The sequence below is a fragment of the Synchiropus splendidus genome, chromosome 8 (assembly GCF_027744825.2).
Source record: "Synchiropus splendidus isolate RoL2022-P1 chromosome 8, RoL_Sspl_1.0, whole genome shotgun sequence".
NCBI classification, from domain to species: domain Eukaryota; kingdom Metazoa; phylum Chordata; class Actinopteri; order Syngnathiformes; family Callionymidae; genus Synchiropus; species Synchiropus splendidus.
Genome location: NC_071341.1, coordinates 10,279,030 through 10,305,698, shown reverse-complemented (window position 1 = coordinate 10,305,698; position 26,669 = coordinate 10,279,030). Strand labels below are relative to the sequence as shown.

At 41.4% G+C, this 26,669-nt stretch overlaps 4 protein-coding genes across 5 annotated transcripts; 3 read left to right on the top strand and 1 right to left on the bottom strand.

Moving 5' to 3' along the window:
• Positions 1-1,804: 1,804 nt before the first annotated feature.
• Positions 1,805-2,774, top strand: LOC128764173 (uncharacterized). The gene is made up of 4 exons (XM_053873692.1): positions 1,805-1,831; positions 1,893-1,973; positions 2,039-2,185; positions 2,267-2,774. Exons 1-4 carry the CDS (start codon positions 1,825-1,827, stop codon positions 2,692-2,694), a joined length of 663 nt encoding a protein of 220 aa, XP_053729667.1. The 5' UTR covers positions 1,805-1,824; the 3' UTR covers positions 2,695-2,774.
• Positions 2,775-5,218: 2,444 nt separating this feature from the next.
• On the top strand, positions 5,219-6,607 carry cbln18 (cerebellin 18). Its single transcript, XM_053873580.1, has 5 exons — positions 5,219-5,291; positions 5,360-5,506; positions 5,571-5,653; positions 5,717-5,797; positions 5,858-6,607. The coding sequence occupies exons 1-5, from the start codon at positions 5,234-5,236 to the stop codon at positions 6,023-6,025; spliced, it is 537 nt and encodes a 178-aa protein (XP_053729555.1). The 5' UTR covers positions 5,219-5,233; the 3' UTR covers positions 6,026-6,607.
• Positions 6,608-8,508: 1,901 nt separating this feature from the next.
• Positions 8,509-14,098, top strand: tagln (transgelin). 2 transcript variants are annotated; one of them, XM_053873758.1, is made up of 6 exons: positions 8,509-8,641; positions 11,928-11,960; positions 12,273-12,464; positions 13,085-13,256; positions 13,467-13,569; positions 13,633-14,098. In XM_053873758.1, exons 2-6 carry the CDS (start codon positions 11,949-11,951, stop codon positions 13,769-13,771), a joined length of 618 nt encoding a protein of 205 aa, XP_053729733.1. In that variant the 5' UTR covers positions 8,509-8,641; positions 11,928-11,948; the 3' UTR covers positions 13,772-14,098. The 2 variants fall into 2 exon arrangements, with proteins under 2 accessions (XP_053729733.1, XP_053729734.1); XM_053873759.1 differs by lacking the exon at positions 11,928-11,960 and having other exon boundaries at positions 8,511-8,641.
• Positions 14,099-14,580: 482 nt separating this feature from the next.
• On the bottom strand, positions 14,581-26,356 carry pcsk7 (proprotein convertase subtilisin/kexin type 7). Its single transcript, XM_053873659.1, has 17 exons — positions 26,259-26,356; positions 24,370-24,674; positions 23,601-23,843; positions 23,379-23,513; positions 22,984-23,149; positions 22,803-22,893; positions 22,448-22,502; positions 22,049-22,187; positions 21,866-21,966; positions 19,281-19,448; positions 18,544-18,648; positions 18,341-18,443; positions 16,931-17,087; positions 16,767-16,861; positions 16,586-16,691; positions 16,405-16,522; positions 14,581-15,621 (listed from the first exon to the last, which is right to left on the bottom strand). The coding sequence occupies exons 2-17, from the start codon at positions 24,613-24,615 to the stop codon at positions 15,370-15,372; spliced, it is 2,280 nt and encodes a 759-aa protein (XP_053729634.1). The 5' UTR covers positions 24,616-24,674; positions 26,259-26,356; the 3' UTR covers positions 14,581-15,369.
• Positions 26,357-26,669: the final 313 nt, after the last annotated feature.

The window sequence follows — 26,669 nt, the reverse complement described above, 5'->3', positions numbered from 1 at the left end:
CTCAACACTACGGGCATCATGAAAGGTAAGAATAATAATAATAATAACAATAATAATGACGATGATAGTTAAAAATGTATACAGGTGAGGAGGGCAACAATTTTTCTCACTTCAATCCAGGCTCTTTCTCTTTTCAGCTGTGTTTTTACTATGGTTCCTCCGGGCTACTTCTGGATATCCACCAGCAGAAAAGATTGCAAGTGTCTGGTCTGTCCTAACTCATATAGAAGAACCACAACCTCCTCTTCCCCAAGGTGGCACACTCTAAAGGAAAGTTTTCTTTGGAAGTGACTCGCTATAATCCTCTTTGTCGTTCCTGTTCAGAGTGTGTTACCAGTGAGCAGATGTGTAGCTGCTGCCTGATGGAGACCCAGCTGGAGAGGATGGAGCGGGTCTATAATACCAGTATTCATGACCTGGACTTAACCATGCAGTCAGCAAGGATGCGCATCGACAAGATGATCAGTAAGACTGTACCCACAAGTGACAAAATATGAACATTGGCTCCAAATATTTCCATCATTTTCCCAGACAGCCGCAGTGCCTTCTCTGTCTCACTGAACAACGACGAAGTCCTGAGCTGCTTGGGTCTTTTCGACCAAGACGAAACCATTCTATACAAACACATCTTCATCAATCAGGACGTCTACGATATGGACACGGGGAAATTCCGCGCTGGTCGCTCTGGTGTCTACAACTTCGCCATCACCATCCACAAACTGTCGTCCAGTCACAACACGGCGTGCGTCGGCGTTCAGGTGAACGGTGAAGATGTGGAGACGGTGACAGAGATAAACGAGAACGACGGATCAGACACGGCCATGACGGCTCTGGTGGTGGAGCTGAACGAAGGAGACGTGGTGGAGGTCAGGCTCAAGGCAGGATGTGCCATCTGCGATGACAAGAAGCATTTGAACACGTTCACTGGCTTCCTACTCTATGTTTCCATGGAAGGTTAGACCGTGGAGAATTTCAAGATTTTTCTTCATATCTTCTTTCTGTCTCTCGATCATCTGCAAAGAAATATATTTGCTGTTCTCACTGTTAAAGACTTACTAATGTTTGCACCTTTCACCACTACTTTTGTAGCTTTGAAATCATGTGTAAACAGTGTGGTATGTACTCAATAAAGGCAATAGATGAGTGAATAAAAACAAATGCCTTGTGATCTTTGGGTTATTGTTTTTAAAAATGAATGAAATGATGATGGATGAAATGTTTCGCACACTTACTTCTCATAAAAAGATCTCTTCAAAAGTGAGCAGCGCACAATACAACAAAAATAAAGTAACAAATAAAATCATTGCTCAAAATTCACAAGTGGTTGGTAAAGGTGGTTGGAATAAGGGTACTACTACTACTATTCAATTAAAATGAATAGTAATGAAGAAATACGTAATAGCAAAGCAAAAAATAAAATAAGGAAGAGAGAATACATTCAAGAGAAAGAAAAACATTTCAATATTAGTAAGTAAATGTAAGTATTCAGACAGGAAAGAGTGTGAATAATGAATCATAATTGAATAACGCATTATTTATATAACATTAAAATTACATAAACTATTCAGATGAATCATTATGATAATAAAACTTGATGGTCATAACACAACGAATTGAATGAAGAAGGCTTGGATGTGAAGTTTCTTGCAAATCAAAATTAACAACAATGCAAAGATCAAGGCGATGTGATGATGATGATGATGATGACGATGATGATGATGGGTGGGGATTGAAGCAGGAGGGGCAAATAAAAAGGGAGGAATAAAACGGTTATACTGAGTTTGTCTTCAACAGTCACCCGAGGTGGTCAGCTGTGAGAACAGGATGCGCGGTGAGATTTCAGACATGGCATTAAGACTCCAACTCCACATTTAATCCAATTTTCATTTCAGCCTTCATCCTCTTTCTATGTCTGCTGGAGGTCAAAGCTTTCAATATATCAGACTCAGAGGATCAGACGGGAGAAGAAACATGTAAGAACTTTGCAAATTCCGTGCAGATTGATCTGACTCATCGAAACCTAACTGTTTGTTTTCAGGGTGCACGGTAAATGAAAGTGGACCGGTGTGTGTCTGCTGCGTGATGCTCAAGCGAGTCAACCACCTGAAGACACTCTTGCATGAGAAGCTGTCCACGCTGGAGGCTCAGTATGCTCAAGCGCAGCGGGACATCACTAAATTTGTTTGTAAGTGACCTGAAACTTTTTTTTTCCCCACAACACACTTCTGATAAAGTGTAAAGTAAAACAGGTCTTTCCATCCTCCAGCCCATCGCACGGCCTTCACCTTTGTAATATTCAATGATAATGCTTTTAAGTGCATCGGCCCCGTCTCCAGCGACCAAACCATCCGCTACCAACGCCCCTTGCTGAACCTAGGGGACGCCTACGACTCACAAACCGGCATCTTTACAGTGCTCTACTCGGGCGTGTACAGCATGGCCATCACCGTCTTCAGTGACACTGGTGTCCTCGGTTCGTACAAGACCTGCGCTCATCTGCGAGTGAATGAGAAAGTGATGGCCAGCTCCACTGACCAACACAGTACCGACAGCGAAGACAATGCCAGTTTTTCTCTGCTGATGCACCTGCAGGCGGGGGACCGGGTGGACGTCCGCATTTCTAAAGGATGCATGATATGTGACCACAGCAACTACAACAGTTTCACTGCTTTCCTGCTAACTGCAGATTACTGACTCGCTTTTGTGCAAACTACCGTCACACTGATCTTGACGAAATGAAGAACTGCTAAGCTTTATTTTTTATTTGAAGTGACCTTTTGACATCATTGTACTTTAGTTTGAACTGAAGCAGATGAATCCTGTCCTGTTTTGCTGTGCGGTTGAAAACGAAAAAAATGAAATGTAACTCTATAAACAACATAATAAAAATGGTGGCAAATCTGTTTTTTATTTTTATTTTTTAACAAGAACAACATGAATAAATGGATGACGTAAAAGGAATCACAACAGCTTCAAAAAGGAATTTTGTAAAAAAAAAAAAAAAGAAATAATAATAATATAGGGTAGGGTATAGAATAACTAAAATGTATTTTATTTATTACAAAAACATGTGATACATAAATAACCAACAAGGATTGAGCCGTGAAATTCTCAATTTATGTTTATGACTTTATAAGGGGCCAGAATCATCTTTGTTTGATGGCTCACTTCGCAAATGCATTGTGTTTTTGTTCGTCATCAGTAACATCTCAGGCCATGGGGACAGTCACATCTCTGTCAAGTCGCCGTCGGTGAGGATCAGTTTTGAAAAGCAGGCGTGAAAACACCTGATACACTTTTCTGAACCAACGGGGTCAGCTGACAGGGGACTGCAGTTATACAATCAGGTGGATGCAGTGGCTTAGCGGACAATGGTGATGATGGTCTCAGAGGAAACCTGAGGGCTGCTGAGATCCAATGATCTCTCTACTTTCAAAGCAGTGCAAACACTCTGGCAAATGTGGGTCAAAAGAACAGGTGAGAACGATGGGATGTTTTCACAGATATGAGTGAAAAGATGAGGAGAGGGATTTACTCTTAGTTGTGTTGCATTTGTAACCTAAACTGTGTAGGTTTTCACTTGTTGATATGAGAGGTTTTCAAGTGAGGTTGCTGTGTGTGTACCAGTTTAATCTTACTTGTGGGGACCTTATGCCTTTTGGGGGCCATTTAGGGAACCATTTCTGGGTCATTACAATAAGGTTTAAGTTGGTTTCAGAGTCGTGGTTAAGGTTAGCCATTTGTTTTGAGGGTGAGAGGCTGGGGAAAGCAGAGGAGTTTTAACTTATATTTGAGGGTCCACCACAGTTGTTTCTTGTGTTTGTGAAAGGCGTTCAAAGTATGGATGGGGGGAGCTTGAGAGAATTTCACAGACTAAGTGGGGCTTTTTTTGGTCGACATGTGTCACTGCATACAATATTTTTAAATCAACGTTTGCACTTGTGTTCTAACGTGACAGGTTTTGTCAGCATTTGCATCTTTGCAGGAAGTTTTCTTGAGAGCATGAGATGAGCTTTCGTATCACCCAGACAGGTTTTATAGGGGATCAAAAAAAGGACCTATCAAGGTGTGAAAGACATGTTCCCAAATCCATGAAGGGTTGGCTTCATTCGGAAAGTGAAACAATTCCCAGAAAAACAGGGGATCGATTCCCTCCGGCCAGACAAATATCACATTATCACGAGCACAACAAAGACGGATCCACCCAGGAGCGGGACAATATCTGCTTACTTCCACCCTCCCTCCACTTCAGCCTGAGAATCAGGCTAATTTTGTTCGAACTGGGTCTTGGTTGATGTTTCGATAACATCCATCATCATCAACTTTTTTTTTTTGTCCAGAGGGGCTAAGCACACCTGGCTTTGACAACATTGTTGACCATATCACCATGTCCATGTGGTCATTCAGCAGTGTAACCAGACACTCTCTTCAGTGTGATTGTCTGACAACAATGGGGCTCCAAAAGGTGACAGAGACCCATCCTTCAGTGTTCAGTGTCTGCAGGGGCGTGTTTGTGTTGTCGATGAATTTGGGGCGGGCTTCAATGCTGACCAATGAGAAGGTTTAAAGAGCTTCAAAAGTGTGTTTGACACCCTAACAACTTGACTTAGTGTTAAAGAAAGAAGGAGGAAAGAAGAGCAAAAGTAAGTTTGTTGTTTTGAGGTGATGTTTTGTTTTAAATTCTTCAAACTTTTACATATGTTGGGTGTATATAAATGTTTTTTTAATATACAGAAAGAAGATTTTCAGTGTATGGAGGTGTTATTACACTTAATTCGTGCAGGATTTTTGGTAGAATTTATATATATTTTCTTTGTGATATTATTTGAACTGTTGAACTCTACTAAACTACTTGTTTAGTGCCATTATATATTCTAATGCTAACTATTTAATTTGTTTATTTTTTCCAAATGATCTCACAATCCATGCCTGACCTGTTCCGTAGATGAATGTAGCACCAGCCCTCGTCCTGGTGGGGATGCTGTACCTCTGTGGCAGCTCAACGGCACAGACGCTCGTAGATCTGAAAGAAGCGGCACGTAAGTGATTTGTGAGGACATTTTCAGAAGTTTCACAGGTGACAATCAGTGACTTTCACCCTTTGGCCTCAGGCACTCTGAAGCAGGAGCTGCCATGTGGCGACTGGAAATGTGACTGTGCCTTTGGTCGGCCGCGTGGATGCTGCTGCGCCGCCAAGGAAATGTTTGAGATCGAGGAGGACTCCTGGCATAGGATGGTTACCTTATACGGGCAGGTCAGGACTCTAAATGCTAACATGCGGGCCCTTGAAGGTGAAGATGATTCTAGTCCAACAGCGCTCTCTGTCTGCTTCGCAGAAACTAACTGAGTATTTTCCTAGGCGGTCTGAAGTATGCCTTCAAAGCCTCATTGGACCCAAGTATTGCTGACTCACGCACAAAATGCTTTGGCCGCTTTACCACAAACGTGCCCATCCCATATTCAATCATCTCCATCAACGAGAACAGTGGATACAACCCCTCTTTGGGTATAAAACACACTTGGTAACTCAGTCTTCAGCAGCACAGCTCATGTTCCACCACCTCCTCCAGGGATCTACACGGCCCTTCAGAGCGGAGTGTACGCCTTCTCTTACTCAGTCTACTCACGATCAGAAAGCATCCTTATCCACAAAGTAACACATTTCTTTTTTGTTGCAACTGCAAATGCACAGTGTTTATCACGGATTCTGTTTTAGGTGGTGCTCATGAAGAACAATGAGGCGATGGTCATCGTGAAGGAGAACAACCGAGATGATAAACAAGACAGCGGCTCTCAGGTAATTCACTCTTCCTCCATCAAGAATAACAAATGATAAATGTGTCTGGTTTCCTTTCAGACGCTGACGCTGCACCTGCAGAAGGGTGACCAGGTCTATGTGATGCTGGTCTCAGGAAGAGAACTGTGTGGGGAACTGCAGTACAACGTCTTCACCGGCTACATGCTCTATCCTGACATCGACTACGCGTACTCTGCTGAAGATCTGAGATTCCTGTCTCACTACTGAGCTTAAATTACATGCACAAATGTGTGACACCTAACGGAGATGACAGTGGTGAATATTTATTTTCGGACATCTGTTGAATTGTACACACTCTTAAATATCATTAATTATTTGTGAAAAATAACTTCTCTGTGTTTAAAAAAGTGGCTGCATTATGCGGACACAATTTATATTTTTGTTTATCTATCTTGACAGTCGCTATTTGTCAACACAAAGTCAACAAATAACGGCGAATGTGTGAAACCATTAAATCATCAAATTAATATTTAAGAGTACCAGAACGGAGTAGATTGAATAGGTGTCCGAAAACCTTTTTCCACCACTACATTTTGTGAGGAGAGCAAGGTGTGTGAGAAGGCATTAATGATGGAGTTAAAAAAAACAAAAAAACACTTGATGGAATACAGGAAGTGTCAGGTTTGGTTGGTCAGTCAGTGAGGTTCAGAGGTTGTTTACTGTAGAAACAAAAATCACATGCACACAGGTTCTGTGTCTCTATATAAAGTAGTTAAACCGTAGTAGTTCCTCCTTGAAATGTGAGTTTTGTTCTCCCTGTTTCCCCTTATTACGTTAGGTGAGCAGTCATTTTCAGATGAAGGTTGTCTGAGAAATGAAGTTATTTAACTCCTCCCACAGCTGCCTGTCGAACTATTGTCCTCCCTGACTTCAAACAGAAATTTCTCCTTATTTTCAATGAAAAATGTTGATATTTGCTTGTGTATGTCTTCTTTTAAGCCAAATAAAAGGTCAACTCATCCCATCAGCATTAGCTTCCCTCTATTAGCTTAGTGCTGGAATGACGTCAACATTAATAAACTGAATCCATTTCATTTCTTTACAGTACAAAGTAGCTGTTAGTGAGCTGTGTCTTTCCTCAGGACACATTAATGCTCATTTTACTATCCTTAATCGTGAATATTTCAATGAGTTTAACACGAGAATCATTACAGTAAAGACTCGTTCGACGTGTTTTCATTTTCACGCATGCTGTCTACTGCATGCAGCTAGACTCCAAGCGGCCTGTGCAATGCACGGAAATATATCAAATCCAGAGCCATCTATAAATACGTTTCTAAGAGCAGCAAGATGAAACCATGTGTTTGGTAAATAAACATACCTTGTGAAGTCATCGAAACAAACCTCATTTACAACAATACGTGTCGACAAATGTCCAGTAGTTAACCTATTTTCTGTTCTTTATTTATTTCTAAATATTTGGGGGAAATAAATCTGTAACAGCAGCCCCTCCGAAATATTTAGACTTAGTTAGATAAAGACTTATATGATAAAGATACATTTTTTTCAAAGAGGCATGAGACCACCATGCTCTGTTTTAATAGTTTTCCCATGTGTTTACTATTTATGCAGCGAATCAGAGCCTGTGTCACTCCACATTTTTAGTGAAGTGGGTATGGTAGTTATGGCGGGAGGTTCCAACCACCTCCAGCAAGAGCGCGAGACCAGATTGTAAAATTCTTTTCTCAGACAAACTGCCTCCTGGTGAGTAATGTTTTGTGTTGTTGGTCATGCGCCGGCTCATGTCTCATTCCTGGCATTTTGTAAAACTTAAAATGGCTGCTGAGTCAGGTATTGTAACACAGTGGGAGAGGGCAATGTCTGGCTGGGGGGCCACATGTGGCCCTGAAGCTGCTTAACTTAAAACCCTTTTTGAAGTTAACAAACACCTTAAGTCATTTAATAACACAAACACATCACTAGGAAGATAAATAGGACGCTAAGATTTCGACTAGGTACCAAGCAACAGCCACGGCCTTCCCTTGATACCTAGAAATATCCATTCAACTTTGACCTTATCCTGCTCATCCTTTCTCTGATGAAGAGTCCAGTCAACCTGCTGAGGAACCCTGTATTTATATGGAAAACAATGTCAGAATAATAATGATCTAAGTGATGGTTCTATGAGGCTTCATGAAACAGCATCTCAATTTCTGAGACCACTAGATGGCACTGTCTGCTCTAAAATCTTCATATCATTTCAAAGAAACCTCAGTATTTTTCAAACCACGAGTGCCACCTACAGAGCACCGAAAGTGGGGACACTGTTTCATGAAGCCTCATCAGCCCATCAAATCTAAGTAAAATGTCAGCGTTTGTTCCTCCCTGTCTGATTCATGTGACTGTTACAGTGCTGTAACAAGTCCAAACTCTGAACATAGAGCAGCCCTACAGCTCTGAGAGAGATGGAAACAGCACCAAACATCACATCAGTTTGCAGTCTAATTCTCCATTTCCCTCATTCCCTTCTTTTACACTTAAGTGAAAGAATTTTTAGAATTCCTGCTGACCAGACCGACGCTGCGCCCTGTTGAAAAAGCTCTTCCCAAATAAGGCCGGGCCGTGGAGCCAGACAGGCGATGGAGATGGAGAGGGAGCCGCTGAAAGGCCATGCCCTTTTAAGGATGAAGTTTCCTCTTTTTTTCCTCCCCTCCTTGCTCTCTCTCTCCCATTTTTCCTCAACGCTCCCTCCCTCTTATTGAAGGGGATGTGAAGTCACCTCTCTTTTAAGCAGGGCGATTTTTAGAGGGAGTTTCTTGAAAAAGCAAAGGCACATCTGCACTCGTTCTGCTCGCTCCTCCGAGAACCCTTTTCCTTCACACAGTGAGTAGATGTTTCAAGTATTCCTGACGCTTGATGACATTCTCTTTTGTTGACTTTTTATTGCTGCTTTTTTTAAGAAGCGGTTTAACAATAGCTATTGTTAAAAATCATTTGGCTATTTGTTTTTATTCATATATTTATGTTTCTTATATATAAGTCATGTTTCTTAGACAGATGCGAGTGACTTTGCGTTCCATTTAAAACATAAATATTATATATAAATATATAATATTAAGGTTTGTTAAGGACTTTCTGAGTTAATTATAATTTGAAAATATTTGTATAGTCAACTTTAAAGCATTTTTTCATGAAATAGACAAAAAATATGACCAGCCTTGAAATTCTCTTGAGAACACATTAGGAGTTGTTAAGATAACTTGACAGAAGCTTTGCTAAAAGTGCACCATAGTCACAGTGTGATGTGCGACACTTTGAATTGTACAGTACAAAACAGAAACAACATTGTCTTTGGGGTTTGGATGAGAGACAGCTCAGATTCAGTGGAATCCCTTTTGACAAGTCACATGACAATGAGTCAGAGACCACTAGATTCATCTGCTTTCATAGGAGAGGAGTAAGAAAAGGAAGTTTCTAATGTTCAGCAGAAACAACTGGTTTGCAACTGAATCACAAGTAAGTATGTCATGGAAACAGAGGGCCACATGCACATATTGCTCTGTTTGTGGACACCTTTCATGAACTTCCATGCTTTCCCCAGTCTCTCACCCTAAACCTAACCATCCAAACCAAATGGCTCACCTAAAACAAGACTCTTAACTCTAAACCTAATTATAATGACCCAGTTATCTGAAGTTTTAAACCTTAAATTGAGGCTTCGACTTGTGGGGGACCAGCAAAAATGTCAGCAAGTTGGCGTGTTACCAAGAAAAAAAGACCATACATACGCAGGAAAATATAATAATAATAATAACAAAAAATGTTTTTTTAATGACGCATCATACAATTGAATATTAATAACTGCCCCTTTCGAGTCATTGATTCAGACTCAAACTCAGGAATTATTATTGCCAAGCATTAGGTAACTCAGGATCTATTTATTTTTCAGACAGTGATATTTAATGAGCAAATAATCTTCATCAAGTTTAAAGAATTAGCAAACGAACAGTTGTCACAGGAGTCAACTCATGACAGTGTTATCCCGGGCTGCTCAAATAAATCAAAGTTACAGGTTTAAACGAGGTCAAAAGAGAGTGTTTTTCTTCATGTATTCTGCCCAATATTATTGCCCAACATTTGTTTTATCCACATAACCTGTTGCCTTTTAAATGATCATTAACAGCTATGAACACTATGGAACAGCAGGTAGCAGTAACATTCCAGAATTTGTTCTAGCTGCAGCTACTTTTACCCTTTTGGTATTTACAATATTGTTTGCTTGTTCCTTTGCATTTTTACTATTGTTTAAGAAGCACTTTCTCTCTGCTTATGTTTGGATTTTCCCCTCTTTATTTCAGTGACCTTTGCTTGATAAGAAAATGTCTATGTCTATACTATATATCTCCAAGGAATTAGAATTAAAACTGGATGCAAAAAATATTTTTCAGAGAAAACAGCTGCTAACCACAGTCAAAACACTGGCACTTTAAGTCATCAGCAACTGGGTCAACCAGAGTAAAACTAAAATGATGAATACTTCAAGTCATATCCAATGTTTCCCCAATACTTTTTTGCCTGATTTTCCTTCTCTCTTAAAGGCTTTTTAAGACAATTTCAATCTCACTGCATAAGATTGAACTGTATTTGAATGACTCCAAAGATGGAGGGTTTATAAGATTACACATTAACTGCCTGACTGCTGAGGGTTTACTGTCATACAATCTTCAACTGCAACTCACGTCTTGCCATTATCTACGACAGCCACCACTTTTATTGGACTCAAGCTGAAGAAGGGAAGAGAGTGTGACATCACTTCCCTGTTCAGGGCGTCACAGTTTGGTTTCCTGCTGTGAAGCTACAGTTGTACACACAGCAGATGACAGTTAAGACAGGATGAAGTTTATGAAATCCTGCTGATGGAGAACTGGCTTCAGAACTCTCTTCACTCAGGGACTACGTCTGCCCCGAGGCCTCCTCCCTGGTGGACAGGCTTGGAAATAACCAGGACATAGAGAAACAGCTGCTCTTCTCGGAGCGACTGAACAACTTACGTTAACCTCTTTACCCTGCTGCTCCAATTAAACCCCTGTGTTACAGTAGCACTGTAGCAACAGGTCCCACATTTTCATGTTCAATTTTATTTTGTATTTGTTTATGAATGTCAAATACTTTTTACAAATTATTATTCTACAATAAAATTTACTCTGAGGCTTCATGAAACAGTGTCCTCATTTTCAGAGCCCACTAGATGGCACTCTCTATTCTAAAATCATTGGACAGGAACGACCATTTCTGTGACTCCTCATATCATTTTTCAACAGATAGCGCCACCTACTGAGCTCTATAAATGAGGACAGTGTTTCATGAAGCCTCACCAGCCCATCACTACCCATCATTCAACATCCCAGCTTCAGGAACAACTACAAAACAAATAATTATTAAGAATACATGGCTGGAAAACATCATAGAACATTTCGTCACAACTTTATTACAGTTACATGTCACGCCACTTGTCTGTCATGGATGAAGGCTGATGGAAACTGTTCTGTAAACTCACGCAAGACGACTGATATTTCAAACACAGACTGGGACCTAACAGTCATTTTTAATCGAACAGTCTGTAAACAGCATTCTTCAATTTTATTTCAACCATTCAAGGATCTTCAAGCCCCAGCTCTCGCACCCTATTTCCTTTCACTTCTCACTGTGTCATTTCACTTCTCACAGGAAACGTTTGCAGAAGTAGACTGTTAGAACTGTGAGGGCCTGCGTGTGTGAATTCATGTGCGTTCAGTCTTGGTCAGAGAACAGTTTATGAGGCAAAGAACAAGTGGAAAAAGGAAAGGGGAAAAAAACTCAAAGGAATTCCAGCCTAACATTACTCCACAATTACATAATGACTGTGTGTGTGTGTGTGTGTGTGCGTGTTTATATGTGTTGCCAAGCTTCCTGAGGTCTGGAAAAGTACTGAACGGAAAAAAAAGATTAATTAAACAGGGTTTGAACTAACTCTACGCACATTCCCAGCCCAGCTGAACCGTCCATAGGAATAAGAGGGTGGAAGAGTGAAAGTCAAAATATGAGTGTGTGAATTAAAACACTAACATGGCTCATTAATGAAGTGTGGAAACTGCAGTGACATTTAACCTCTAACGTTTGGACTTCCTAGGAACAGTGACCTGAATCCAAGATGGCAGCAAAGGTTGGACGCAGATACAGATGTGGCTTATGTTTGGGCTTTGCAATTGGCTGCCAGCCACCCCGACATCGTGCCTTTCTGAGAGAAAATGTTTTTGCCGAAATTATATGCGTCTGACAAAACAGCATATTTGGCTTATATACACGCTTTTGACATGCATGTCACAGTATTTGAGTTCATGGAAGATATGTGTGTCTGAGCACTGGCAGCCATGTTCATGCATCGTAAGACAGATCACACTGAAATGGGCTGAAATATATGACTGTTTATTTTGAACTCTATATTGTCACCCTCTGATCCGAACTGAATTTGCAGGGCGTCGTCGGCATGGCTAACAAAGGACCATCCTACGGAATGAGCCGGCAGGTTCAGGATAAGATCGACAGCAAGTATGACCCGGAGCTGGAGCTGATTCTGGTGGAATGGATCAACCGTCAATGTGGATCTGGAGTGGGCAGACCGGAGGCTGGGAAGATGGGCTTCCAGGCCTGGCTGAAGGACGGATGTGTGAGTGGACGACAACGTCAACCGTCTGTCAGATGCCTGATCTTTGACAAGGACTGTATTAATACAGGCAAAAATAAATCATCGATCAGTTAAAGTAAAAACAAACAAAAAAAATCTTTAGAATACAGGCACAAAAATGTATCACTTTGTGATTGCTAAAGCCAATGCTTAAAAAAATAGCGTTTTGATTCTTCTTCTTTTTATTATAATCCACCACTATTTCTATTGACGATTCATACATATTTGGTGGTTAAAGATGAAAACTTAATAGTATGTGAAATGCATATAAAAATAATAGTAGAAGTACTAGACAAAAAAAACATAGGAATAATCACAAAAAAAAACTGATTTCTGATAATGGGGCAAAAGAAAAGATAGGGATGATTAAAAAAAATCACCTTGGTAACAAAAGACTGTTATTAACTGGAGGGAGTTAAATGGAGAAACAACCATCAACATCAGGTTATGTCACAAATATTTTTTTGAAGCAAACATTTGAACGTGAAATTGAAATGTGCATGTATTTTTTTTTATTTCAATCCAGTTTTAAAGCATTGTTCAGTTCTCCTAAATTCAAGGGACCTAATAGAGAGTGAATCTTCTCACGTGTGTGTCTCCAGGTTCTGAGTGAGCTCATCAACAGTCTCTTCCCGGGAGACAAACCGGTGAAGAAGATCCAGAGCTCCACCATGGCCTTCAAGCAGATGGAGCAGATCTCACAGTTCCTCAACGCTGCAGAGAAGTATGGCGTCACCAAGACAGACATGTTCCAGACTGTGGACCTGTGGGAAGGTCAGGGGAGCTCCAGAATCTTGGCAGAACAGATATATAACTCCTTTTGACATTTTACTGTTCAGCTGTGAGACATATATTTTTATGGAACTTGATTTTTAACGTTGTTTTCTGCTCAGTGAAAAGTTTCTGAAGTGCAATGGAGATTTTATTTGTATTTTTCGGCTGTATTAGGTGCTTTATGTGAATGACAATAATGTGTTTGGGCAGGAAAAGACCTGGCCGCAGTGCAGAGGACCCTCTCAGCCCTGGGTAGCTTGGCCATCACCAAGGAAGAAGGCACATACCAGGGAGACCCAAACTGGTTCTTCAAGTGAGTCACTAAATCCACCAAGCTTATGAAGTCATTTTTTTAACGTACATTCATGTCTGGCAGGAAAGCTCAGGAGAATAAGCGAGAGTTTAGCGAAGACCAGCTGAAGGCCGGCAAGAATGTGATTGGTCTGCAAATGGGCTCCAACAAGGGGGCAAGCCAGGAGGGCATGAGCTATGGAAGACCGAGGCAGATCTTGTGAAATCACTGCACACGAATAAAGAAAACCTCGTTCGAGTTGTCGCCCGATCAAGCCTGTAACCGACCACTGACTCCACCCCGCTTTGTTCCCCTCACCACTTTTAGTACAAGTGAACGTCTGAAGGCTTTGGCTGTATTATAGATTAAAATATTCTGGATTGAAATTATGCTCAAATGACGCCCTGAAACAATAAAAACAAGGCTTGGAAGGCTCAATATGGTCCCAACGTTGCCACACAACAAAAGTTCATCTTCCAATGCTCTGCTTGCTGCATGGGTGGCAATATGTTTTGTACATTGTCTTAATAAATAATGAATTTGAAATGAACTTCCAGATGTGTTGGGAATTTGTTGATGGAGTGTATTGTTGTTATGCTTCATGAAGACGTGGACATGTTGTTAAACAACATGGGGGATGTTTCATTGCCCGAGCTGGGCTTCACTTCACACTTTTTAAAAATTAAACTATTGATTTCAATTAAATATGGTGTAAATATCAGATCATTGCATAGAAATTATAAAAAAAAAACATGCTTGGAAATGTACTTTATATTAACATAAATACTGAAAGCAGCTGGAGTATCAAAGTCAAATAGTATTTTAAAAACAAGAGAAATATATTTATAAAAAAAGAAAAAGCGGAGAAGAGAAAAACACGGATACTGTACCACGGAGGATAGTATAAGAGGGTCAACACTTTCAAATCTGAAACCATGGACGTCAACAGGAAACCATAAGATACCCATTTGTACTTGCGATGTGGAGGTTGAACATGATGTGGGAAAGAATGACTGGATGAATAACACAAACTTCATACTCGCTGTCTTTTATTGCCAACTATTCACCTGTGACTTGCACAGCAAAGCACAGATCCCCTTCACCAATCAGCATACAAAAATAGTAACAGTAGAACTTCCTGTCAGATAAAACAGTTCATACAAAAGCATCACAGTCAATTGCTCATACAGTAGGCACACATTGTGTGTGTATATTGCACTTCATAAAAACAAATATAAAACCCACCTCAATTTTTTTTTCCTTTAGGTGTTTCATAAATATCCGTATCATGAATGTTACCCTTAAGGTTCACAAAGGTACAGTATATGATATTTCACCTTCACAAACATGTCCATAAGATTGTTTCATTACAAAGAACTTTGAAAAGTTAATTTATTCAGCACTGTTACAGATCTTCCTATGTAGAATTACCACGACTTCCAACTCAGATTTTTCTGGCTGAGCTCGACAAAAAGCTTTGCCTCGATGAAGAATTTGTTGGCCACAGTTTGATAGTACTTTGCAGTAGAATATTTTTTTTTATCGCAAATAAAAAGACAGAACAAGTGTGGACCTCACACAGCAAACTCACACTCCTCGATAGTGCACATCACATTTTCAACGTTCTTTGGGTGGAGAATCTTGACTCTCTCCTGCAAGCAGCTTCACACGAGCGTTCGTCAGGGAGACGTGATCACCCTGTCCCGCCACACCACAGGTTTTAGTTAAGGCCATGAACTCGGGAAGCCGGTCGGGCTCCTGCAGCTTCAGGGGGACGAGGGAGTGGGAGAGCCTGAGACGAGTCACGGTCTATCAGGAGTGCTACGTGGCCAACATTTTGGCATTAGAGTCCAGCACTGTCTGCAGCTCCATCTGTGAGTCATGGTCCTTGTCCTCCGTCCAGCCGTCACTTTCCTCGTCTTCCTCCGACGGCTCCTCCACTCCTCTTCCCCTATGACCTCCATGCTTTCTTCGAAATCCCAGTAGCCTCCTGAAGTCCACATGGCCTAAAGTGACCTCCAGTGTGTAGTAGAGAGACCAGAAGAGAGCGAAGCAGCCAAGCATCAACAGGAACTGCAGGTCAAGCAGAGAGAGAGAGAGAGAGAGAGAGTGGAGGGAGAATTGAAACACTCATGACTCTGTCTCTTATCTTTACGTAACGCAGCATGTTTTGTCTAACTTTTAGTGCGTCATCCTCCTAAACACACTGAAAGTTTGGACTTTCATCCCTACACACACCGTCACACAGACGCTTCCCACAAACACAGAACTCTTCTCACAACACACACCTTTCTCTCTGCCACACACAAGCAACATCTCCTTCCACAAATGCCTCGCCACCATGTTCTTGCTGTGTCACAATAGTTAGAACACCACACACTTCTCACTTTAACCACTTCACTCTATTGTTGTATCAGCATTCTCACTCTCCATGGGACTCTGGTTCAGCTTCTCAGAAAAAGTATTCATATTCTGGCTTCGATTGTTTGATGTCAAAAAGCTGTGCCAATTGCTCTTGTGAGTTTAGAGTCGAAGGCAGGTATGCTTGAGTTGAACTCAGGTCCTGTTCAGGGAGATTTCAGTTTATTACAAAATAGTTTCCAAAGCTCTAATTGGGTTACAAGAATGCAGGAAATCACGGATGTGTGCTGAGCTCTGGATTTCATGTGAATCATGGCAGGGTTAACAGAGCAGCCAAAACACACATGGATCTGATAAAAGTGCACATCTCAAGAGGGGCGCTAGTGGTGTTTATTTATACATTCAATAGAGGGAATTGATTTCTAGCTGCCTTTCCACAAGTATCAAAATAAAACCAGAAAAATAAACAAAAAACAGTCATGTTTCAGAGTTTACCTTGAGGTTGCTGGAGGTGAAAGGGCTGACGATCTCTGGTGCGATGTCAAAGCCAGGCGGACACGGCAGGGAGAAGTTGCTGGCCAGATACTTGCCACTCATCGCCTCCTCCACCAAGCTGCCAATAAAAACATTTTTTAAAACTGACTGCACAGCTCGACAATGATCCGTTGTGTCTTACGCCTGTCTCTCCTTGACTTCTTTGAATGTCATGGCGGAGCCGTAGAGAGTCATCTTCCATTGCTGAAGCACGCCAGCTTTGGCACACTGCTGGAACAGTGGCTCTTCTACAGTCGAGGAGGGTAACAAACTCAGTAGGTAAAACCAGCAAACTGCAAGCTGCGCACCTGTGGGTAACTCACTGTGGTCCGAAATCTTAAGCCGGTACTCGCCCTCAGCTTTCTCGCCCCAGCAGCGGACCGTGGAGAAGGTCCAGTCCGTGTAGCCGGACGCTTCTCTGCATGGAAAGCAGAACAAAATAGTGTGATCAAGAGCGGTTATGAGACTGCAGAGCTTCTGTATGTACCTGTCCACGGCCCGCCGAGCCCCGATGACCGACGGGATTCCGCTGGGACACAACAACACGATCTCCACATTGCCTCGGCACGGGTGTGTTATAGTCACAGTCACAGCCACATGCTCCAGTGTTTGCATCCCGGACTCTTCCAGGTCACTGGCCAACACTGAAAGCACACACTTCAATCACCAGCAGAAAACAACCGGCAGCAGTGACGCCCAGGCACTATAACTGTCAGGATTCACGAAGAACACCAATGCGTTACGTTTCAAAGCCCAAACTGCAAATGAACTTTTATCTGTCATCAGCTTTCTACGCTCCTGGTGATGACCAGGCATTTCCTGGATTGATAGTAAATGAGCCATGGTGCTCTCTGACCATGTAGGGCTGCACACATCCTCAGGGCAGGGAGGGACACGAGATGATGGAGGAGCAGCGTAAACACAGGCAGAGGGATGAAGGGGGTGGAGGTACAGACAACAGTGTACATGGCGAACATGAGAGTTGGGAAATGGGGTTTATCATTGGTTTACAGCTTTTTATCCAGTAAAGACTTACAGTGTTCCCTTCAAATTAAGAGACGCTTGAATAAAAGACTGAGTTGGGCCACCTCCCTTGTTATAATACGAATAAAAGGTGTTGCTAGGTAATGGATGGAGGTTTATTTACAAAGGGACCAAGGAAGCCGTGCAGCGGAGGAGTCTCTTCATCCACGCTCCCGACAATGTCAGAGCAGTTTGGCATGAGCATGTGCAACTGAATTGGATAGAATTGGTCTGTGACATGAAATTGGGGAAGATTTCATCTACGATCAAAGCACAGTCATTCAGATAGAGGAAGAAGTGCCCATGTGACCACAGCTACAGACATACTTCTGCTCCCAGCGGCATTTCGCTGTGGGTTTCTTTTTTTAACTCCAGTTATCGCAGCTAGCCTCAGAGATCATTTCTGTCAATATTTTTGTCTTTCACTTTCCTTTCCTTTTTTTAAAGGACTGTTTTCCTTAAGAGGTGTTGTCAAGAAAATGCGCTTATTAGCCCACGCAACTGACGAGAAAGCAAGTTCTGTATATTGTGGGAGGAGAAGAAGGGGACAGCAGGCAAGAAGGAAATGTTCCTGCTAGCATGATGTCATATGCGAAATCCTCTGTGTGAGGGAGAAGCAGGGAGTCGCACATGAAGGAATGAGAGAAGAAGAAGAAAAGCAAAATGAGGTAGAATCAAGGAAGTCAAGTTATAAAAGCAAATGATGGAGAGGACTGGGGACGATGGGAAAGAAACAGTCACAGTATTTTGATTCGGACACAAACATCAGAACATTTCCAAATATGGTCAGCCAGAGGGACTGCTGAGGGAAGTGGGAGCAATGCAGCATTAGCACTGAACACTGTATATTGTTTTGTTTTAAACATCACGCTACCATTCCAGGTGCGGACCAGCTCCTCGGGATAGGTCGGAATGACTACTTCCTCTTTGATGACAGCGCTCTGATGTGACACAAGGAAAGGCACTGACTGCCAAACCTACATATTTGTGAGAGAGGGGAAATCACCAATTAGTCCTTTCACACTTGATGACTTCATGTCAGCAGTTAAACCTCCACTGAGGCGTCTCGTGGTTTACCTTGGCAGCATTAACAAGTCTCCAAGCATTCATCAGACCGAAGCCGTGCTTGTGGCTGTGATGGAAACCAGCGCCGTTTGTGCTCCAGTCCGCGCTGCTGTCACACTGTCCACACACACATATACAGTATTGCTCACACGTTGTCAAAAACTCAAGCAGAAGAGAGAAACTGTTTTAAAATGAAACTTTATCATGTAGTGGATTCACAACTCAAGATTGAAGAGTAAGAAAGTATAGCCCTGCATCTGACAGGAAAAAATGCTTTCACATCAACAACAGGTCTGCTGACCACTGAGGCTGCACCAAAAACCGTTTCCTGCCTAGCAAGGAAGACACACTTTTATGAGTGCACCTTGTCGCAATAAGCAGGTCTGTGGTACACAAGACTCCAAATACACACACATGCACAGAAAAAAAAACCTGTGCAAAAGATCAACATGTCTTCTCACTGTTTTTTTTGTTTGTTCTTTTCATTTTGAGCGACAAGGAATCAGCAATACTTTCATTGTTGAGTGACAAAGGAAAGAAATGGTTTAGCATTTACCATTCAACTAAGCATTTCATGAGTTAATATTAAGAGTTGTGGGAACAATTAACAAATGACTATGAATAAAGAGTGCTGCAAAAAATGTTTAGTTCAGAATTAATTACTAAAAAAAAAAAAAAAAAAAAGGCCCAGGTCTGGAATAAAGTGTGATGCATTTTGTCTTAACCAACGGTCGAAATAATAGGTCTACCTTGGTGGCAGTGAAGGTGACCAGATGCTGGACATCCCTCCAGCTGAGACAGGGCCGGACCTGCAGCATGAGGGCGATCATTCCAGCAGCTAACGGAGCTGCGGCAGACGTTCCAGTGTGACCCTCTGTGCACCCTGTCCCGCGCTGCATGGACCAATCTGATGTCACCTACAGAAGCGCAGGAGTTGAACATGATGGATATATAAACAAAGGAGTAAACAATGTCTCAGGCACGGGTCAGAACATAAACTAGAATGACATCATAACTTCAGAATGAGTCAACAGTTTAGTGAAGTGTCAAGAACTGACATGAGCGGTTCATCCTGACAGCCGATTTGGAGTGGGTGGGCCAGAGTTCAGCAGTTTATGAGCCACTAAGAAGGAACATTAAGGATTTGGCCGTAGAGTAAAAGGCTTTTGTGAGCTCAGCTTTTAGGGAGATAAAAGGAATTTAATGGACAATGCCTATAAACCTGAGGCCAATAAAGGACCAATGTCTGTACACAAAAATGAAATTTCGTTGAGCTGGCTTTCTGTGTGGAGGGTGTGCACGTTTTCCATTTCAGTCGCTTTCATTATCTGGATTAGCATTGAAACGATCACACAACAGCCTGTTTGACAGAGAGTCCACAGCCGTAAGGGCTGAAGAATTCCAAGTACACAGTGTTTACATGTGCAAGACATGAAGGAGGCAGCTGTTTAAAGGTTTCAGGCTGGTAAATAATGTTGTACATGTTCAGTTAGAGAAGCTATTGAGGCTGTTAAGAGTGTAAAAGTATCGCACAGAGAGGAGCTTCAGAGCTTGAAAGTGTTTTTCCCCAGTTCTGAACCACTTAGATTTTAGATTTATACCACCCTTTAACACTTCTTTCAATCAGAATAAAAGCAATGAAGATCCGTTATTCACTTAAATACTCTTTGAAATCCTTTGTCTTCATGGCGTGAAGTCCATTTCTAAATATCGCACTGGTCAGCTTAGCTGATGTCAATGAGGATCTAGAGGGCAGGACATTGTGAAAGTAACTCAAGATGTCAAGTCTGCAGATAAATTACATGCAAGGCTGCCAGAACAGAGAGCAGACAAAGTCCAGCTTTCTTTTCAAAGTTGGATGACAAAGCCAGCCAAAAAGTTTCAAGGCTGCAGCAGCAGCTAAAGACATTTGGGAACGGTTCAACAACCTTTTTTTTTTCCTCCGGTGCACAAAACTGCCAGAAAAACAACACAAAAAAAAACGCTTCGGGTAAAATCATTAGTGGGAAGTGATAAAAAACACAATTTGGTTTTATGGGCTGATCACTGTGTGAGTGCCCTGACTTAACAGGTACCTGTTACTGGAACTCTTGTAAAGACAATTAACTTCTAGTTTGACGGGATTTGGCATCTTATAAACCAATTCCATGACTAATATGCATACAAATAAATGGCAATATTTTTCCATCATTTTGTCAGACAGTGCTCCTGGTATGTTAACGTTTAGTTCATCTAAATAAAATACAGCATTACATATGATATGAGTCTTCAACAATCACAGGGTGAACTAGTTGACATTAAACCTTGTCCATGTAAATCCATGTTACAGACTTGTATGTGAAGATTTACGCTACACACAAAGTTGAGAAAAGGTGAAGATTTAAGATGGGGCTGGGACTCTATTAAAAATGATCTGAGGTATGATATGAGGTTTTACAATTAACCACATTTCAAGATTTGACACTAGAACAATCAAACTAAACTTGAATTTGTACATAGAGAAGAAGTATAAACATTAGGGTGGAAGTGCTTTACGAATGAGAGAACTCTTCTCTTTCTTAAGTGCACAGATAGACATACTGTCTTCTTCTATCCTCAAATTTCTTAAACCTGAATTTTCCATCCATCATGAGTATTCCAATTTAACACGGTCCACTTCAGGAATTTCAATGCATGTGCTATTTGGAAAACTATACCATTAAACAAGCCACCAGCTGAGAATCTCAGCATGGAGTGGTTCTGGAAATCCTTATAAAAGACTCTCCTAAATCTCAGTTTTGGTAATGCAGTTCAGTAACTAATGTCGTCAGTGACATTCCGAGGATGCACACGCTCTGTGGTTCAAGTATACTTGGTGAACTCCTAACACACAAAAACATACAGTTGCGCCTGCTGTGTGTCAAGCACTTTTTCTGTAAGAGCGCTGTGGTCAGTGGCAGACCAGTCCTCTCTCGGGAGCGCCGACTGCGGCCAAGACCTCTCCCTCAGGGTGATGACTTTTCTTCTCAAAGCCGTTTCTATAGCGACCGTCTCAAACAGCTGCAAAACAGAGTGGCTTTGCAGGGCCATTACGTCTGTCAACACTTGTCATCATTTCAGATGGAAATAGTTGAACAACTCTCTGAACAAGAAGCTGCTCTTTCAGCAGTGTCGATATCTTGTCAGATGTGGGTATGTTTCAGGATGCCAGCGAATGAAAAAAGAAAAGGGTGAGTTTCCAGCAGAGCAATTGAGTAAATATTTGAATTCAAATAAGACCCATGGGAATTTGAACATAGACAGTTATATAAGCAATGCACTCATTTTCAACTTTAGCTCGACGTGTAGAACTTACGATGCTCCTCAGCTTGTTCCTCCCGCTGCTGAAGGTCACAGCTAACATGGATGCACACTCTTCGGCATAGAAGGGCATTTCCGCGTTCTCGTCCACCGCTCCTGCAGCGCACATGAATAATACTTACATAAACAATTGAACGTACATGCCAAACAAATGTAAGCATGAGTTTCCGCATCTTACCAATTGTGATGGTATAGATGGAGTTAGCATAACCGTCATAGTTGCAGTTGTCATTGTATTGACCACCATTGCCACTAGCAACCACAAAGATGGTTCCAAAACCACGTCTGCCTGCGATTACACCATGTTGCAGTGCAGCCTGCGGAAAGAGTTGATTTAGGCTGTCATGTTTTGACTCAGAGATGGAGACTACCTAAAACATTTTCCTTCCAAGTGTAGGCAGAAAATTTGATGGTAGGTTAAATAGTTCGGATAAAATTCTAGGGAGCAACAACCAAGTGATAGGTTGCTGAGCACTGCCCCCTGCAGGAGAGGATAAAACCCTACATATGAAGTGAAACGTTTTTTTAAAAAATATATCCATTCTGGTTGATGCATTACACCAACAGATTCTCTCACCTTCCCAAGAGGATGAGGTCCATCCACAGTGCGACCATCATCATCAGGACCCCAACTGGAAAAGGAAAGGATTTAGTCCATTTATTTAAATTTATTTCAATATATGTGGATCACAATCAATGTGAATTACATTCATGCCTAATAAGATTCGATAATTATAGCACCACAGTTTTAGCCAAACCGTTGACTATATAATCTCCCCCATTTCTTTTCTTTTTTTTTTTTGTTCTGGACAAAATATATAAATTGCACCGTGTAAATCTTGAAATAAGCTTTTTTAATGAGTCAATTTTGGGCGTTTCTTGACATCTATGCAGTAATGTCCGGTAAAAACAATCTTGAAGACAAACCCTACCTGCAACTATAGATGTCATTGACTTGGTAATGTTTGTTGAAGGCAATTGCCTCAAGGCTGTCTGTCAGGGGGCCATCCAAGACCCTTATACCTGAAGATCACAACAGATGTTAAAATGTTTTTGTTTGTTTGTCCGTTTAGGATAAATATAAACAATATTAAATAAAAACTGCATTAGTACCTGCCACTTTACTGCCATAAGCCACACCCACAGCACAATAGCTATTGTTTGGAAAAGCTGCGATCTCTCCAGCACAGCGTGTTCCATGATGGTTGTCACTATGGAGATCCGGGTGAGGCATGGGGTCCGGGTCGTTGGAATTCAGGTCGTAGCTGCCTTCTGGACTCTGAGGAAGACACAGTATAAATATTTGTCAGCTACACAGATGAGGAACTGTGGCCTATTTAGCAATGTCATTTCTGTCTTATTTTTTTTCATTTTTTTGATAACATTCTTTCTGTTCTGCTTTTGAACAGAGATAACATCATGACACTATAAAAGCAGAACTTGACATCAAACCTCTGAGAACTCAGGATGCAGTGCAGAAAAGTCAAGGAAAAGTGACACTGACGTACATAGTTCGGCTGAATGTCCAGGTGTGTGTGTTCCACCCCGTCATCCACCACAACAACAGTTACACCTTCGCCTGTGATGTTGTGCTCCCACACCCCAGTCACATTGATGTCCATACCCGGCTTGATGTCATTGTGCTGCAAAAATAGAAACAACAAAATACTTATGAGCGTCAAGGAAAAAATAAAGACACCACAGCAAGGCAATCGAATTATGTTGCTGACCAGATGCCACTGTTTTGGATAGTGGGGATCATTGAAGGCCATTGATCGCTTGGAGCGACTCAGCAGTCTTTCCTTTGAGAACCACATAACATCAGGGTGTGATGCCAGAACATCATCTGGGGTAATGCTTCTTCTCCACAGGTCATCCACGAGGGACGAATGGGTTTTTGAAGAGCACAGCAAGTAGTGGCCCTCGAGCTGTCCAATCTGGCCCCGGTTTTGTAAACCAGCTAACTCCGCAACCTGAAGTGAAAGACACATATTGAGAATGAACATTTTATAAAAATAAACATTCAAATCACTTATTTATGTCGAGATTTCTTTACAGAAAAAAAAACAATTCCTGAGAATTTAAATACGTTCAAAGACGATAGAAGTCAGTTATAGTATTGCAAGTAAAATGACAATATTAATTTAAAAATACTCTTTTGGAATGTCAAAACGATGAAGAAGCTACATACAAATAAGGATTACAGTTATGTGAGAAGAATATACATTATGTAATATACATTTGCATCTTAAATATACAATAACATGACTAATTATCTCTGCAAGTATTTTTAATTCCTAAACTGTAGATTAGATTAGATCACTTTTATTAAGTCCCACAGTGGGGAAATTCAACAATATATCAAAGACTGATATCGCACATAAAGTGAGCTGATTATCTCTTTGAGAATATGTCAAGACAAAAAGTGACATTCATTAAAAATAAACTGTCATAATGAAATACAGGAAACTAATTTTGGGAAATATGAACACACCATACCCTCTCTGCTATAGTATCCAGACTTTCAAATGTCCTGCCATCGTCTTCCTCCTCCTTTCTGCCGGGGTCTGTATAGAGTCGGACCGCCCAAGACTGGCCCGGGCGGCAGGAGGAGTGAGTCAAAGAAGAGGGAGAGGTCGTCGATGGGAGCGACGGTGTGACTGACGGAAGAAGGACCACTGACAGAAATACGAAGGCACACAAAAAAAGGAAGAGGTGCAAAGGGGAGCAAACGTGTGCTGCCATGTCAATCTTGGGCGACACACAGGATGAAGAGGGCAAGTCCTCCTCATTTGAACAACACTCTGGGAAAAAAAGAGAAGACAGGGAATATATGGTTAGTAAAGAACATCTTCTGGCATTTCCTGTCAGGTGTCACCACCTTCCACCTTATCCTATTGCACCTCTTTCACCACATCCCTAGTGAATCATCACCGGTTGTCCTCTTCGTCCCATGGTACAGTCAACTTAATCCCAAAACACTTCTCCACATGATCAGACCATCACTTTCCCTAATTTCTAATCTTCACATCTTTTAATCTATGTTCATTATTCTGTATGACTTATCTGAAATACTTGAATTCTGTTTTCTCTAGTTCAACCTCCCGCGATGTCACAGGCCTCCAGCCTCCCTCATTTCATCAATTCTGTCTAGGTTCTACAAGCTGCATTCATCTTCTCTATAGCTTCCCTCCTCCCTACGTACTCTCACTAGAAGTCACTATATCATCAGCAAACATCATAGTCTATGGAGACTCCTCAGTTTGTCTATAACAGCACTCAGGACTCTCACCCTGTCGCTCCCACACCTCACCACTGTCTCACTGTCCTGATCCATGTCCTGTTTAACGTTGAAGTCTTCTCTAATATCACTGACTTCCTCATACAATACCACACTTCCCCTCTGGGAACTGTCTGGCTTTCTCAAGATCCACTGAAACTCCTTCTGACTTCTGTATCAACATCTTCAGCACTAACAACAGCGGTAAAGGGTCCTCTTTCTTGGCAGGAAACCATACTGCTGCTCTCAGACTTCTCCCTCAACGGCTCTTTTTCACACCTTCATTGTGAGTCACCGACTTGATGTAGTCATTGCAGTTCTAAGCATCCCCTTTTGTGCCAACATTCTGAAATTCTATTCATGTGCCACACTGACGCTCCATTTGAAGAGGTGTTTTGGGTTTCCGGCAGTTTGCAAACCTTACCTTGACCTATTTGTACTCTTCATTGAGCGTCATATAAATGCTATCCTCATAAACTTAAAAGCAATAAACCACAATGTTGTGTTGTCCTTGAGGAGATATAGCAGTCAATCTATACACTTCAAATGCATGGCGCATGTATTCTATATCTTCCTATTAAAGCCGGTAAGTGAACTTCATTTGGCAGTAGCATATTTTAAGTGAAACCATGATCGAGAAACATTTTGAATAATACAGAGATAATGAAGACATGAGGAATTAAACAAACAAACAAACAAACAAAAAAAAAAACAGAACAATTATATAAAAATCAGACCAAAACACAGGTGAATTAGAAAAACATTCCGTCAAATACCGACAATGACCCATGGCAGAAGTGTAGCAACAGGAAATGAGCACTCGGTTTTGCTGACTGACTGACTTTCGTTAAGCCGTCAGACACTCACCTTTGTTCGCAGGTACGACGTAGAAAACACTCGATAAATCAACAGACTTTAAAACCTCAAAGAAATTAACTTTCATTTAGACCTGCATTGTTACGACCGAGTCCAACAGCTCACCACATCGGTAGTGTGTACTTCATTCTTTGTAGTGACCCAGTCAACATCTCGTTACTTAATCTCCCACCAGGACAATATATATATTTAAACCCCGATAAGACGTTGAATACAATTGCTCGTATCTTACCGTACAAATGAGCCGGCTTTTACTCTCCGTTTCGAGGGAGAATAAGAGATTTGGTTGACATGTCATCTCATTTCCGTATTTTGTGGCTAGAAGACTACGTCACAAAGTGTTTGCGCAATCGCCCTGCGTGTCATCTGATTGGCCAATACCCGCTTCGGTTCAAGTCAAGTTAAGGAAATCTGAAGAAACCAAAAAATAGGTTTAATTCATTTCCTTCAATAATTGGACACATCTGAACACACACACTACACACACACAGATTCCCACCGTGATTTTACTTCTCAGATGACTGAGAAGTACAATCTCTCTAGTAGTCTGGCACCTGTTTGAATTTATATTTGACTATATGCACAAATGATCTATTTCTCCATTGTCGTCTCAAGTCAAAAGAACAGTAAAAATCAAGAGCCA

Excerpts from the sequence above, each read along its gene's own strand:
- LOC128764173 (XM_053873692.1), top strand. Across the intron at positions 1,974-2,038 it reads TCAGACGGGAGAAGAAACAT|GGTGCACGGTAAATGAAAGT; the intron begins GTAAGAACTTTG and ends GTTTGTTTTCAG. Across the intron at positions 2,186-2,266 it reads GGACATCACTAAATTTGTTT|CCCATCGCACGGCCTTCACC; the intron begins GTAAGTGACCTG and ends TCCATCCTCCAG.
- cbln18 (XM_053873580.1), top strand. The coding sequence starts at position 5,234 with ATGGTTACCTTATACGGGCAGGTCAGGACTCTAAATGCTAACATGCGG. Across the intron at positions 5,292-5,359 it reads TAACATGCGGGCCCTTGAAG|GCGGTCTGAAGTATGCCTTC; the intron begins GTGAAGATGATT and ends GTATTTTCCTAG. Across the intron at positions 5,654-5,716 it reads AAAGCATCCTTATCCACAAA|GTGGTGCTCATGAAGAACAA; the intron begins GTAACACATTTC and ends ATTCTGTTTTAG.
- tagln (XM_053873758.1), top strand. Across the intron at positions 13,257-13,466 it reads GACTGTGGACCTGTGGGAAG|GAAAAGACCTGGCCGCAGTG; the intron begins GTCAGGGGAGCT and ends GTGTTTGGGCAG. Across the intron at positions 13,570-13,632 it reads GACCCAAACTGGTTCTTCAA|GAAAGCTCAGGAGAATAAGC; the intron begins GTGAGTCACTAA and ends CATGTCTGGCAG.
- pcsk7 (XM_053873659.1), bottom strand. The coding sequence starts at position 24,615 with ATGGCAGCACACGTTTGCTCCCCTTTGCACCTCTTCCTTTTTTTGTGT. Across the intron at positions 23,844-24,369 it reads TGGATACTATAGCAGAGAGG|GTTGCGGAGTTAGCTGGTTT; the intron begins GTATGGTGTGTT and ends CTTTCACTTCAG. Across the intron at positions 16,862-16,930 it reads GCTCGGCGGGCCGTGGACAG|AGAAGCGTCCGGCTACACGG; the intron begins GTACATACAGAA and ends CTTTCCATGCAG.